The 13,337-nt window shown below is 59.3% G+C and overlaps 1 protein-coding gene across 1 annotated transcript; it reads right to left on the reverse strand.

Annotated features, from left to right (window-relative positions):
• Positions 1-1,814: 1,814 nt before the first annotated feature.
• On the reverse strand, positions 1,815-12,031 carry ARSJ (arylsulfatase family member J; the record flags this gene model as incomplete). The annotated part of the gene is made up of 2 exons (XM_081090717.1): positions 1,815-3,216; positions 11,640-12,031. The coding sequence occupies 2 exons, from the start codon at positions 12,029-12,031 to the stop codon at positions 1,815-1,817; spliced, it is 1,794 nt and encodes a 597-aa protein (XP_080946843.1).
• Positions 12,032-13,337: the final 1,306 nt, after the last annotated feature.

The raw sequence follows: 13,337 nt of genomic DNA on the forward strand, positions 1-13,337 counted from the left end.
GGAGCTGGTGGGTGACAATGAGGAGAGGGTGTGGGAGCAGGTGGATGACAATGAGGAGAGGGTGTGGGAGCAGGTGGATGACAATGAGGAGAGGGTGTGGGAGCAGGTGGGTGGGGCTGACAGTGAGGAGAGGGTGTAGGAGCAGGTGGGTGGGGCTGACAGTGAGGAGAGGGTGTGGGAGCAGGTGGGTGACAATGAGGAGAGGGTGTGGGAGCAGGTGGGTGACAATGAGAGGGTGTGGGAGCAGGTGGGTGACAATGAGAGGGTGTGGGAGCTGGTGGGTGGGGCTGTCGGTGAGGAGAGGGAGCGGCAGGCCCACCAGGTGCTCTCACTGACCGCAGGCACCGACAGCCTGCCTGCTTTTTATTGTGCTCCGTTGTTGGTGCAAACCACAAGTCACACTGCTCACACGTGACTTTTCCGTGGCCTCCGTGCCGCAGGCAGGGGGCCCTCACGTGGAAACATCCATTTGTAAACTCTGTATTTTTTACTGTGTTGTTAGCGAATCACACCTTTGATTGCCGACTGGTAGAGATTTTTGATTGTGAAGATGAATAATACATTATCTCAAAGTTGAAGCAGGAAAGCCACACTGAACTTGCGAGTGCCATAAATAAACCATTTTAATAATGAAGATACATAAATAAGGTGTTTGTGACAGAAACAATAAAGGTGTCTCTCTAGCTCGGTACAAACTCAGAATTTCCCAGTAATTTGTAAGAAATATATCCATCTTAGTACATTCAAAATGATGGCTGAACAATGATGATTATCATTTTCCTGCATCATTTCCTTTTCATATTCTCTGAATTCCCACCATGTTACAGTAATTTATAGTATCACAGTGCTTGGTAATCTTGAAAATATGCAATAACATTCTTCTAATGGTGTGGCGAAAATAAAATAATTAAATAATAGAAGTCATTTGCATAGCACTTTATGGAAACAAAATAGTGTTTTTTCTGTAAACATACATGACGGGCCGTGCTGGACCGTCCTCCAGGAAGGTGCTGAGCACAGTGACACCGGCTGCTCATACGTGCTTGGTGGCTGCCCCCCACACGTGCTGGGAGGCACGGCTCCACCGGAGGAAGGCATCTGGTTTTCCGGGAAAGGGAAGGACTCGGGAAGGAGCTAATTCACAAACCCTAGTGCCCCGAGATAGACATACAAAAACTCACTCAGAAAATATATTTCTCACCCTGGCCGGTTTGGCTCAGTGGATAGAGCGTTAGCCCAAGGACTGAAGGGTCCTGGGTTCGATTCCGGTCAAGGGCATGCATGTACCTCGGTTGTAGGCTTGCATGTAGAAGGCAACCAGTCGATATATCTCTCTCACATTGATGTTCCTCTCTCTGTCTCTCCCCATCTCTCCCCGTCCTGTCCACCTTCTCTAAAAATCAATGGAAAAATATCCTGGGGTGAGGATTAACAACAGCAACAAATCTATTTCTCGAAGCCTGGGAGGTGGACCAGCCTTTGGCTGTCCTTCTCAAAGGCAGTTTTAACCAGGTGCCTGGTCCTTCCGTCGGGGGCGCAGGCGCTGCGGCAGGTCAGCATCCCGTTAGAACGGAAAGCACAGTGTTGGCCACCGGCTGAAGCACAGCGGGGGAGCTCATAAGGCCACGACTGCCTTTTAAGGAGCCGGGGAGGTAGACATCCCCGTGTTCCCTAAGGGTGTCTCCAGGAGCAGCACCTCGAGCACCCAGCAGAAGGGCCCCAAGGGGTGTCCAGGTGGCCCCTGTGGCCTGTGATGGGAAGAGTGAAACCACTTTTGCTTTCTGAATAGCGAACAGGTGATAGACTGAGGACTGTCACCCCCAAGGGGCACCTGGTCGGCTCTGGGGACCCGAGCCTGCCTCCTGCGGCCTCTTCTTCGTCTTCCTTCTCTTCTGCTTCCCCTCAGCCTTATTTTTGCGTGGCTTCTTCTTCTTCTTGCTTTCCTCTATGTACCAGGGCCCCCAGACGCCCCCGTTGAGCCGAGGGTTGCTCCTGGGGTCCCTGGGGGGATACCTGACGGGCACCGCTGTCCTGTTAAACTGTGACAGTCGGCGGAGCAGCTGCCTCACGACGCCGGGGTACCTGCCCGAGAGGTCCACCCTCTCGTAGGGGTCGGCCGTGATGTTGAAAAGCCACACGCTCTGGCCCGTCGCCAAGGTGACCCGCTCACTGTGCCAGCGGTTGGGGCCAAGGTTGCTGAAGGCCTGAGGGGGCACCCAGTCGCTGTACCCGGGGTTCCCCGTGAGCAGCTTCCAGTGCTGCACGCGGATGGCCGACTGGACGGCTGTGTTCCAGATGCCGTAGCCCGCCGCCCAGGAGCCGTGCTTGGCCTTGGTGTAGATGGGGTCGATGTTGTGCAAGATGTCCACTCGGGGCGAGCGCAGGCCCTCGCTGATGGTCTCCCAGATGTCGTAGCCGTCCAGGTGAGCGTCCTCCTCAATGTGCCCCTCGGCCAGCGCCACCAGCGTGGGGTACCAGTCGGTGATGTGCACCAGCTCCCTGCACACCGTGCCCCGCTGCCTCAGGAGGGGGCTGTGCACGAACCCCACGGCCCGGATGCCCCCTTCCCAGTAGGTGCCCTTGCTGCCCCTGAGGGGCCAATTGCTGCCCCCGGCGGAGGGCTGGCCGCCGTTGTCGGAGGAGTAGATGAGGATGCTGTTGTTGTAGAGGCCGTGCGCCCGCAGGGCCAGGGTCACGTTGCCCACAGCCTCGTCCAGGCAGGAGAGCATGGCCGCGTACCGGCGCCGGTGCGTGTTGGCGATGGACCGGTAGTGCCTGAAGTACCTGCCGGGCGCCTGCAACGGCGAGTGGACGGCCTGGTAGGCAACGTAGAGAAACAGAGGCTTCCCGGGGTCGTGGGCCGCCAGGATCTGCTGCACCCTGCGCGTGTACATGTGCGTGGAGTACACGCCGCCGTCGTGGTCCCAGGCGGCGCGGTCGTTCTCGTACAGGTCGTAGCCGCACGCCCCGGGGCCGTCGCACTTGTAGTGAGTGTAGTAGTCCCCGCTGCCCAGGAGGGACCCGAAGAAGGTGTCGAAGCCCCTGTGGGTGGGCATGCACTCGCGCCGGTAGAAGCCCAGGTGCCACTTGCCCACCATGTGCGTGGCGTAGCCCGCCTCCCTCAGCTTCTGCGGCAGCGTGGCGTGGCCCAGCGGCAGGCAGTTGGGCTGCGCGGGCCTGATGACCGAGTGCTGCAGGCCCGTGTGGATCTGATACCTGGGCGGAGAGCAGAGAGCTGTCAGTGCAGAGCAGAGATCCCACCAAACACAAAAAAAACAGGACCAGCTCCCCATGCTTGTGGGGACCTCAGGTCCCACCCAGTGAGCTGCATGTTTACTGTTCGGAACGCATTTGGCTAAATTAGAGAGAGAGGAAGGGAGAGGGAGAGGGAGAGGGAGAGAGAAACATCAACAATGAGAGAGGATCATTGATCGGCTGCCTCCTGCACGCCCCCCACTGGGGATGGAGCCCACAACCCCTGCATGTGTCCTGACCGGGAATTGAACCATGACCTCCTGGCTCCTAGGTCTAAGCTCAATGACTGAGTCACACTGGCCAGGCCTAAATTAGTACTTTTGAAACGAAGATTTCACCACGCGTCTCAAAGTGTTTTTAACATTCTTGGTAGCAGACTTTATTTGAATACTCTTTACTCTTTCAATGAATTATATGACATAGAAAATGAACACGATAAAGAAAAAGATCTAAATTTCCGAGTCTTATTATTATTACCATTATTGCTTTCCATCCAGGGACCTCACATTCGTTCCTAAATCATTTCCTGAAATAACTTACTTCAAGCTAATTCTGCAGCACGGAACACGTGAAAAAATTACACAAAAGTCTTCTATTCGACTGTCAGAAATGCTCTGCGATCAGGCCTCCAGCTGTGAGGTCTGCCAAGGGAACCAGGAGGTCTCTGACTCACGTTATTGTTGAAAAACCATTTTCTTTTCCTAACTTTTTAAAGTTTCAACTGCTGTTGACATTCAATATTCCATGCGTTTCGGGGGCATCTTGTGGGAAGTGATGTTGGAGTAGGTGCCGTGGCCAGTGATCAGGAAGGGGTGAGACACGGGGAACAGCTAATTCACAAGCCCGAGAGCGGGGGGTTTAATGTCCCCCAAACAGCAGGGAGCGCGTCCCTTCCCGCTGCCCACAGCGCCTGCTGCCCTCACAGAGCAGGGAGGTGAATGGTGCTCGCCCTTCCTGCGTTGGGGTTGAGGGACGCTGAGGGCCTGGCGTTGGTCATTCTGTGGAGATTCTGCCACGGGTTATCTCCCCCCCCCCCCCCCCCGCCCCGAGAATGGTCATTATCACAGAAGCATATGAACTTTCAGTTTGGGTCAAGATGCGCCGAGGAGTTCACGACATTTTAAAAGCCACGGATTCTGCCCTGGCCGGGTGGCTCAGTGGTTGGAGCGTCCTCCCACGACCAGAAGGTTGGGGGTTCCATTCCCGGTCAGGGTGACAGTGGGGACGGGCCCGTGATGAGAACGGAGCCACAGCCGGCTCACAATCACCTCCTCACCAGCTACAGGTGAGACGTCGTCTTACAGACCCTGGGAACCTGGGGGTGAAACGAGGCTGTAAAAGATCCGATGCCTCGACGGGTCCATGACCCAGAAAAGAAGTGCCTTTGAGAACAGACCACGGACAGGACAGGCTTTGATTTGGTGGCTGTGCCGGACCCTGACCCCTCCGGGAGGTTCTCTCAGGACCCTGACCCCCTCCGGGAGGTTCTCTCAGGACCCTGACGCCCTCCGGGCCCAGGCACGGGCTGAGCCGTGTGTCACATCACGGATCAGCCTCCTTGTTAGGGACTCTGAGCTCCTGGAGGCCGGACCCTCCCTCCCCTTCCCTGTTACACTCGCAGCTGCACGTGGCTGTCTCTCCCGTGTGTGTGTGTGTGTGCGTGTGTGTGTGTGTGTGTGTGTGTGTGTGACCAGCCAGCTGGGAGGGGGTCAGGGCAGAACTTCCAGGTGCCCGCCTGCTCCCCTGCTGCCGGCAGGACTGGGATAAACGCTCACGTGGCATGCAGCCCTGTCTCTGCTGAACTGGCTCAAGGAGTGACCGGCGGCCGGACCCCTTGTGTCCAGTCTCGTTCTTACAGCTGGGAACCCAGCCACCCCGTTTCATTCAGCTCCGGCCACCCTGGCGAGGCGGTGCCGAGAGCGGTCCCTAGAGGGCGGCAGAGGCTGGGAGACAGCGCGGAGCTGGCCTGGCCTGGCCTGGGGAGCCTGTCCCTTAGGCTGGCCTGGCACCCACTGAGGAGGCTCATGTGAAACCGGGCAGAGCCCCGAGGTCTGCCGTCGGCCCTCAGGAGGACATCGCTCTCAGGAAGCTGGCATCCCTGTCAGAAACAGACCCGCCCTGGCCGGTTCAGCTCAGTGGATAGAGCGCCGGCCTGTGGACTGCAGGGTCCCGGGTTCGATTCCAGTCAAGGGCACGTACCTTAGTTGCAGGTTCCATCCCCTGCCCTGGCCCCAGGCCCGGGTGCATGCAGAAGGCAACCAATCGATGTGTCTCTCTCACATGGATGTTTCCGTCTCTCCCGTCTCCCTTCTACTCTCTCTAAAAATCAATGGAAAAATATCCTCAGGTGAGGATGAACAACAACAACAACAACAAAGGAAGGAAGAAAGAGAGAAACAAAGAGCGTTGGCCCTGGAGCCTGGCCTGCCGACGCCTGTGCTCAGAGCTAAGGTCCGGAGCACCGATGGGCCTCGCTGCCGGGGTCGGCGGAGTGTCCGCTGGGCGCCCGCAATGACTAGCAACGCCTCTCATTCGGAACAGCCCTCGGGAGGCCACGGAACCCCGTGCACGGAAAGGGAGCTGCGGTCTAAGAAACCAGGCTCGGGGTGCAGACAGGTCGGCTGAGCTGCAGCAAGCACCGCCCCCCCCCTTGGTCCAGGGGACCCCGGGGACAGGCCGGACCGGAGCCTGTGACCCTGGGGTTCAGGGACCTGCCTGTTCCCCCAGAGCCCCGTCTGCTAGTCCTCACCTGTCATCACCCCCACAGGTCACGGTTCTCTCTGCTCTTGGTGGACGAAACAAAATACATCCTGTAACACCCCCTTTTTCTTCAAGTCTTGAGGCGCAAGGATGAGCCCGCTCACTGCTGTTAGCACCTCAGGGTGCTGGGCGGTGAATATGTTCACCTGTTTTTTGTTTGTCTCTTTTTGCTTTGGTTGCTGCTTATGACGGTGATTCCATTTTCATCGCTTCCTGTACATTTCCTCTCCGTTTTGTTAAATTTCCATTTCATGCCCTTTTTGCTTTTAAAGTGTTTGCGGATTACACAGTACATCGGACAGGCGCCGCCTATAAGAACGATTAAGAGGGGGAAGCGTCCCAGGGCCTGGAACGGATGAATCCCATTTCCCCCGTTTCTAACGGGAAAAAGGCTCCGGTCCTCTAACCGCCTCCCGGGTGAGTTAGGGTGGAGGGAGGGGGTCCCACTGGACCCAGGTCACTGCCCTGGACAGCTCGGGGCCGGGAACCCTGGGGAAATGCATTCACCCCGAAGCGTGTGGGCTCAGTCGTCACCCCGACTTGCTGGCTGAGACTGAACGGAGGCCAGGCCGCACCCACAGAAGGCGCCAGCAGTCAGCTCTCCCGGGTGCAAATGGTGAATGTTATGGAGGTGCAGCTCCATGTTTCAGGAAAGTTTTACTTCAAAGCGACATGAAACTGGCGTTTTCAGACTGTTTTCACCGAGTCGCCCCCGGAGGCCGTGGGATGAACTGCAGTCAGTCCTGCTGCTGGAGAGACTGGTAAAGAGGGGTGCCCAGTCCCTGCCCCTGCCAGGCCTCCCGGGTCAGGGGCAAGGCACCCGTCCTCAGCATGGACTCTGCCCCATGCCGGCCGGAGGGACCAGGACCGCGCTCACCCCTCCAGGCATCCTCCCTGCCCACCGGCCCTCCGCCCGCTCAGACCAGCTCCCACGGGGGAGGTCCGCAGGCGGAGGCCCAGGCGCAGCTGGAGGAGCTGGGAAGCCATCCTAACGGGGCAACCGTCACAGGGAGGCCCTGGAAGGTCCGGTGGGACACCAGTCTGGCTCAGGAGCGTGGGGAGCTGTGCAGGGAGGTGGCATTTGAGCTGAGTCTTGACGACGGCGGGCATCTGGGCAGGGGGCCAGGTTACGAGACACAGAGGGGAGCTGCATGCCAAGGGGGCGGTCAGTGCCAAGCACCTTCCCCCCAGAGAGAGAGGGAGGCAGCCCGACCTGCACCCGGTGCCCCCACGCCCCCCTCGGGGCAGGCAGAGTGGGGCAGACGAGAGGCTGTTGACGCCACACACGTCAGGGTCAGACAGGCTGTGCCTCTGGGATGCTGTGTGACCGTGACCGACACATGTAACCTTCCTACCCTCTCACAGCCTCCATGCAATGACATCTGCAAAATTATTTCACCAATATCTTTCAAAATAATACGAATCTTTTGCCTCCGGGGCGGGTGTGCTGGGGAGACAGCAGGGTGCTGGAAAGAGGGTGGCAGAGTTGGACGGGGTTTCTCTCCCTTCCGTGGCCGTCCGTGGGGACGGGTGTGCTGGCTGCGGGTGCGGCTGTGACGAGACCCCGTCTGAGTGAGGCTACGGGGCTGGGAACCAGGAGGGAGACACCCCAGGGCCGCAGCGCCACGGGGACAGGTAACGTCCAGGGTGGTAAGAGCCTGGCAACAAGCCCTGATGCCGTCAGAGGGAGAAGCAGAGCGCGGGGCCTCACGGCGAATCCCGGGCGGTGGCTGTAGGCCAGTGATGGCGAACCTATGACACGCGTGTCAGAGGTGACACACGAACTCATTTTTTGGGTTGATTTTTCTTTGTTAAATGGCATTTAAAAATATAAAATAAATTTCAAATATATAAGTCTTTGTTTTACTATGGTTGCAAATATCAAAAAATTTCTATATGTGACACGGCATCAGAGTTAAGTTAGGGTTTTTCAAAATGCTGACACGCCGAGCTCAAAAGGTTCGCCATCACTGCTGTAGGAGAAAGACAAAGGGAACCAAACTTGGGGATACCAGCAGCTTTCATCAGGGCTCTGGGGGAAATGGGACTCCAGTCTTGGGTCCCCATCTTTTAAAAAAAAAATTTTTTTTATTGATTTCAGAGAGGAAGGGAGAGGGAGAGAGAGAAACATCCATGAGGAGAGAGAATCATGGATCGGCTGCCTCCTGCATGCCCCCTACTGGGGGTCAAGCTGCAACCTGGGCATGTGCCTTGCAGGGACCTGCCCAGGACGAGGACGCGTGGGCAGGCGACAGCCCCCTGCTGCCAGGTGGGGCGATGCCACCGATCAGGCGCCTGGACCCTGCCAGGTCGGTGCAGCAGGGAGAGACTCCACATGGTGACCCCAGCACACGTCAGGGAGGGGTTAACAGCTTCAGAGACCGCTTCAGCCACGGGCGCTCTTTCTTTATAAATGTGAGGAGACTGGAATCCTCTCCTGTGTCACATAACCTAGTGTCTCCTGTAAAGTAACTCGGCCCAGGTGGGTTTCTGTTGCTTGTTTTTTATTTAGAGGATCCAGGATCCGCAGCACGTCCCCGGGGAGAGAATGGCCAGCTTCCCCAGGCTCCGCGTCATCCATGCGTGGCTGGGCCCCGAGCCCGGCTCCAGCGCCACCCTCTCCCATCTGTCTGCGGGACGTCGCGGGAAGTCCCAGTGGTTCCTCAAGAGCAAACTGCAGCCGGGCCGGCGTGACTCAGCGGCTGAGCATCGACCTAGGGCCCAGGAGGTCAGGGTTCGATTCCCAGTCAGGGCACAGGCCCGGGTGGCAGGCTCGATCCCCAGTAGGGGCGTGCAGGAGGCAGCCGATCCATGATTCTCTCTCCTCACTGATGTTTCTCTCTCTCCCTCCCCGTCCCTTCCTCTCTGACGTCAATAAAAATATGTTTTTTGTTTTTTTTTAAAAAAAAGAGGGACCTGCGAGTGCCAATGCCCCTAACTGTCCCCCAGGAGCGCCGGTCACCCTGGGGGCGCTGCTGGCCGCGCTGGACAGACATTCCCACCGATAAGTCTCCTCAGGAGGTGCCCCTGCAGGAAAGGGCAGGAGGCCCCCTCCGACTCCAGAGCCACGCCAGGACTTGTTCCCAACTTCCTCTCTCTCCTGCCATTAAGTCACCATAACCATAAAAGAAAACCCTACCCTGGCCAGTGTGGCTCAGTGGATAGAGCGTCAGCCTGCGGACCGAAGGGTCCGGGGTTTGATTCTGGTCAAGGGCACGGACCTCGGTTGCAGGCTCCTCCTCAGGCCGGGCCCTGGTCGGGGCTCCTGCAGGAGGCAGCCAGTCCATGTGTCTCTCTCACATCGGTGTTCCTGTCTGTCTCTCCCTCTCCCTTCCCCTCTCTCTAAAATCCATGGAGAAATACCCTCGGGGGAGGATTAACAAAGGAAAGGAAAAGCCCGCTGCCCTCAGTGCAGGATGCGGAGGAGCCACATGCTGCTGGCAGGAGCCTGAGGAGTGTGCTCGATGGAAGGGGAGCCCACGGTGCCCAGCGCGTGCTGTTCAAGCACCATGGCTCTCGTCCCTGTCAATTCTTTCTTTTTAAAAAATATATATTTTTATTAGAGTTTGGTGCATGAAATTCACGCATGGGTAGGGTCCCTAGGACTGGCCGGCGATCAGGGCCAATCTGTGGGGTGACCAGGAGGGCAATCAGGGGGCCCTCACTGGCACCCACGTTGGCTGGCCTGGAGCCTGTGGGCTGGGGGCAGCTCCTGCGTTGAGCATCTGCCCCCTGGTGGTCAGTGCACATCATAGCGACTGGTCATTCCGCTGTTCAGTTCATTTATGTATTAGGCTTTTATGATATAGGATTGCTTTCAGAGAGGAAGGGAGAGGGAGAGAGAGACAGAAACATCTATGAGGAGAGAGAATCATGGATCGGCTGCCCCCTGCCCACCCCCTACTGGGGATGGAGCCCACAACCCGGGCATGGGCCCTGGCCGGGAATCGAACCCTGACCTCCTGATTCCTAGGTTGACGCCCAACCGCTGAGCCATGCAGGCCGGGCTTGTCAGCGTCAATTCCGAGATTAGCTGAGAGGCTCCTGGAGTCTTTGGGACACTTTACTCATAAACCAAGCGAGAGCGGCTGTTTTCCCGCCAACCCCTTCATAAACATCCGATGCCCTTGACTCTGCCCTTTGAATCGACCGAGGCACAGAGAGACTCCTTTCTCTGTCTCAGGAGAGGGAGGCTTTCCCTCTGCTTTGGCACTGACGCCAACTTCTGACAGTTTGCTGAGCAGTGGAAATCATGCCGTAAGCAACGGTGTCTGCAAGGCGAAGATTCCTACAACGTAGTCTTTATTTTTCCAGCGGAGACTGGCGGCGCCGGTGGGATCCAATTCCAAGAACAACTTCGCCGAAGCGAGGGCTCCTTGGGGCTGAACTCACAGGGACACACACAACGGAGCCCGAGGCTTCCTTCTGCCCCGGCCAGGCCTGGCCTGGCCCTGAATCCCCCTTTCAAACCAGCTACCCTCGTACTGAACAATGGTCCTTAGGCCTCCAAACTGGATTTTCCTTAGAGTTGATCAGAAAATTCCCAGGCATAGGGGGAGCAGCATTAACTTTTTTGTTGTGAATCCTCACCCAAGGATATTTTCCCACTGATTTTTAGAGAGAGTGGAAGAGAGAGGGAGAGACACAGCGAAACATCGATGTGAGAGACACATCAATTGGTTGCCTCCCGCATGCACCCGACCAGGGCCCGGGTCGGAGAGGAGCCTGCGACCGAGGTCCGTGTCCTTGACCAGAATTGAACCCGGGATCCTGCAGTCAGCAGGCCGATGCTCTACCCACTGAGCCACACCGGCCAGGGCCCCACTGAGGATTCACAGTGAGTTTCCTACGCTTCGAGACCTGCTGTGATGACGATGCCCAGCCTTCGTGAGAGCCCAACGAGAGGCCGTCCCCACAAGAGACCAAGCACAGTCGTGGGGACACCTGCCAGAGGTCACACAGCCTGGCTCTCTGGGGCCCCTCCCTCTGCGATGACCTGTGGCTCTGAGTCGTCAGTTCTAGAAACAAGCCAAGAGCCACAGACGCAGGTGGGCATGTCTTGCTTGCCAGCGACGGCAACCGTGGGTTCTAGTGTGACCTGGGAACTCCATCAGAGCATGCCCAGCGCCAGAGGAGATGTGCGATGTGGGGAGACCAGTCTGGGCTGTCTGGTTGGGGGCGGGGGGCGAACGTTTCCAAGTCCTGCCAGCAGGCTCCCAGCTGCACCAAAGAGCCGGAGACCAGTGCCCCGGCTCTGGGTCACTCATACCCACCGCCACTCAACACCTCATCCATTCATTCACTCATTCACTCACTCATTCATTCATTCATTCATTCACTCATTCACTCACTCATTCATTCACTCATTCATTCACTCATTCACTCACTCACTCATTCATTCACTCATTCACACTCATTCACTCATTCATTCACTCACTCATTCACTCACTCATTCACTCACTCATTCACTCACTCATTCACTCATTCATTCATTCATCTGCTCCCCACATTTCCGGTGACTCCCCTAAGTCAGGAGCTGGATCTTCATTAAGCAAATGCTTCGGGGTTCACAATTTCGGTTCCCCAGACAACAGGCCTAGGGTTCCCCCGAGACAGGACCCTACCTGCCGGTGAGGAGCTGGCTGCGGGAGGGCGTACAGATGGGCTGCACGTAGTAGTTCTCCAGCTTCACCCCCTCGGCCGCCAGCCGGTCCAGCGTGGGCGTGCGGATCTCGGAGCCGTGGTAGCCCACGTCGCGGAAGCCCTGGTCGTCGGCCAGGACGAAGATGAGGTGCGGCTGGGCGCCGGGCTCGGGTCCCGGGGCAGCCTCCGGGGCCTCCTGGCGGCCGCGGGTCCAGGACAGGTGGGCGCAGGCGAGGAGGCCGAGCACCCCGAGGCCGGCCAGCGTGCGCACGGCCCGCGCCCTTCCCGCTGGGGGCCCCGGCCACACGCAGCGCCCCCGAGCGCCATGCGGGCCGGTCCCCCCTGGACCCCGCGCCCCCGCGCGGACATGCATGCGGGAGGCACAGCCGAGGACCGCGGTGGGTCTAGGGGCCGGGGCTCGGCGGGCTCGGCGGGCGGGGCAGCCCGGGAGGCACCTTCTCCATCGCGTCTGGGTCTGTCCCCCGCGAGCGGGCAGCGTCCACGCGGTCAGCGCCGCCGCCGCCCATGTTTCTGGGCGAACACGTCCAGGAGGGGGCGGCGCAGCGCCCGGGCGCCTCCGCGTGGCTGAGCCCTGGGCTTGGGGCGCGCGGGTAACGGGTCCCTCCACCCGGAGCGCACGCGCCTGGCTCCTTCCCGGGCAGGTCGGCCGGTCGCTCCAGGTCCGCGCTGCTTCCCGGGTCCCTCCGTCCAGTCCCGGGAGAAGGGTCGGCGCCCCGGCCCCGCCCTGTCCCTCCGCCCGCGGGGCTGCAGCTGCGCGTCCGTCCGCTCCGGGCCCCGCCCCCGCCCAGGGCGTGAATCACCCACGCGGCGCCGCTCCCGCGGGTGGGGGCGCCCGGCGCTCCGCCACTTCCTCCCGGGCGCGCGGAGCTCACAGGGGCGCGCGGGGGGCGCACGGAGCTCGCAGGGGCGCACGGAGCTCGCAGGGGCGCAGGGTCCAGGGATCACTGAGCTACATGGAAGCGGCCGCGCGGAGCTGCCCGAGGACCTTCCCGGCGCCTGCGGGGATGGGAGAGGAAGCCCAGCTACACCCCTCCCCCCTCTCCGTGTCCCTCGCTCCCCGCCCCCCACCTTGTAACAGTTTTGGGGTTGGATTCCCGTCCCAGGCAGGGGGCAGCCCCCGACTACTTCCTGGTGGGGCTCCCCGTGTACTGAGATGCCCAGGCTCCTCCCGCACACTCACCCCCACCCCCCTCCCCCACTCACCCCCGCATCAGGACCCTCCTTCCTGGTGACCTGGCTGCAGCATCGCCCTGCTCACAGGGAGGGTCTGCGGGCACCGATGAGGGCTCGCCCTGAGATGCCCCACCCTCACCCTCACCCCCTCATCCTGACCCTGACCCTGACCCTGACCCCCTCATCCTGACCCTGACTCTGACCCTGACCCTCACCCCCTCATCCTGACCCTGACTCTGACCCTGACCCTCACCCCCTCATCCTGACCCTGACTCTGACCCTGACCCTGACCCCCTCATCCTGACCCTGACTCTGACCCTGACCCTCACCCCCTCATCCTGACCCTGACTCTGACCCTGACCCTCACCCCCTCATCCTGACCCTGACTCTGACCCTGACCCTCACCCCCTCATCCTGACCCTGACTCTGACCCTGACCCTCACCCCCTCATCCTGACCCTGACCCTGACCCTGACCCCCTCATCC

Source organism: Myotis nattereri (assembly GCF_964212035.1).
Source record: "Myotis nattereri genome assembly, chromosome: 5".
Lineage (NCBI taxonomy): Eukaryota > Metazoa > Chordata > Mammalia > Chiroptera > Vespertilionidae > Myotis > Myotis nattereri.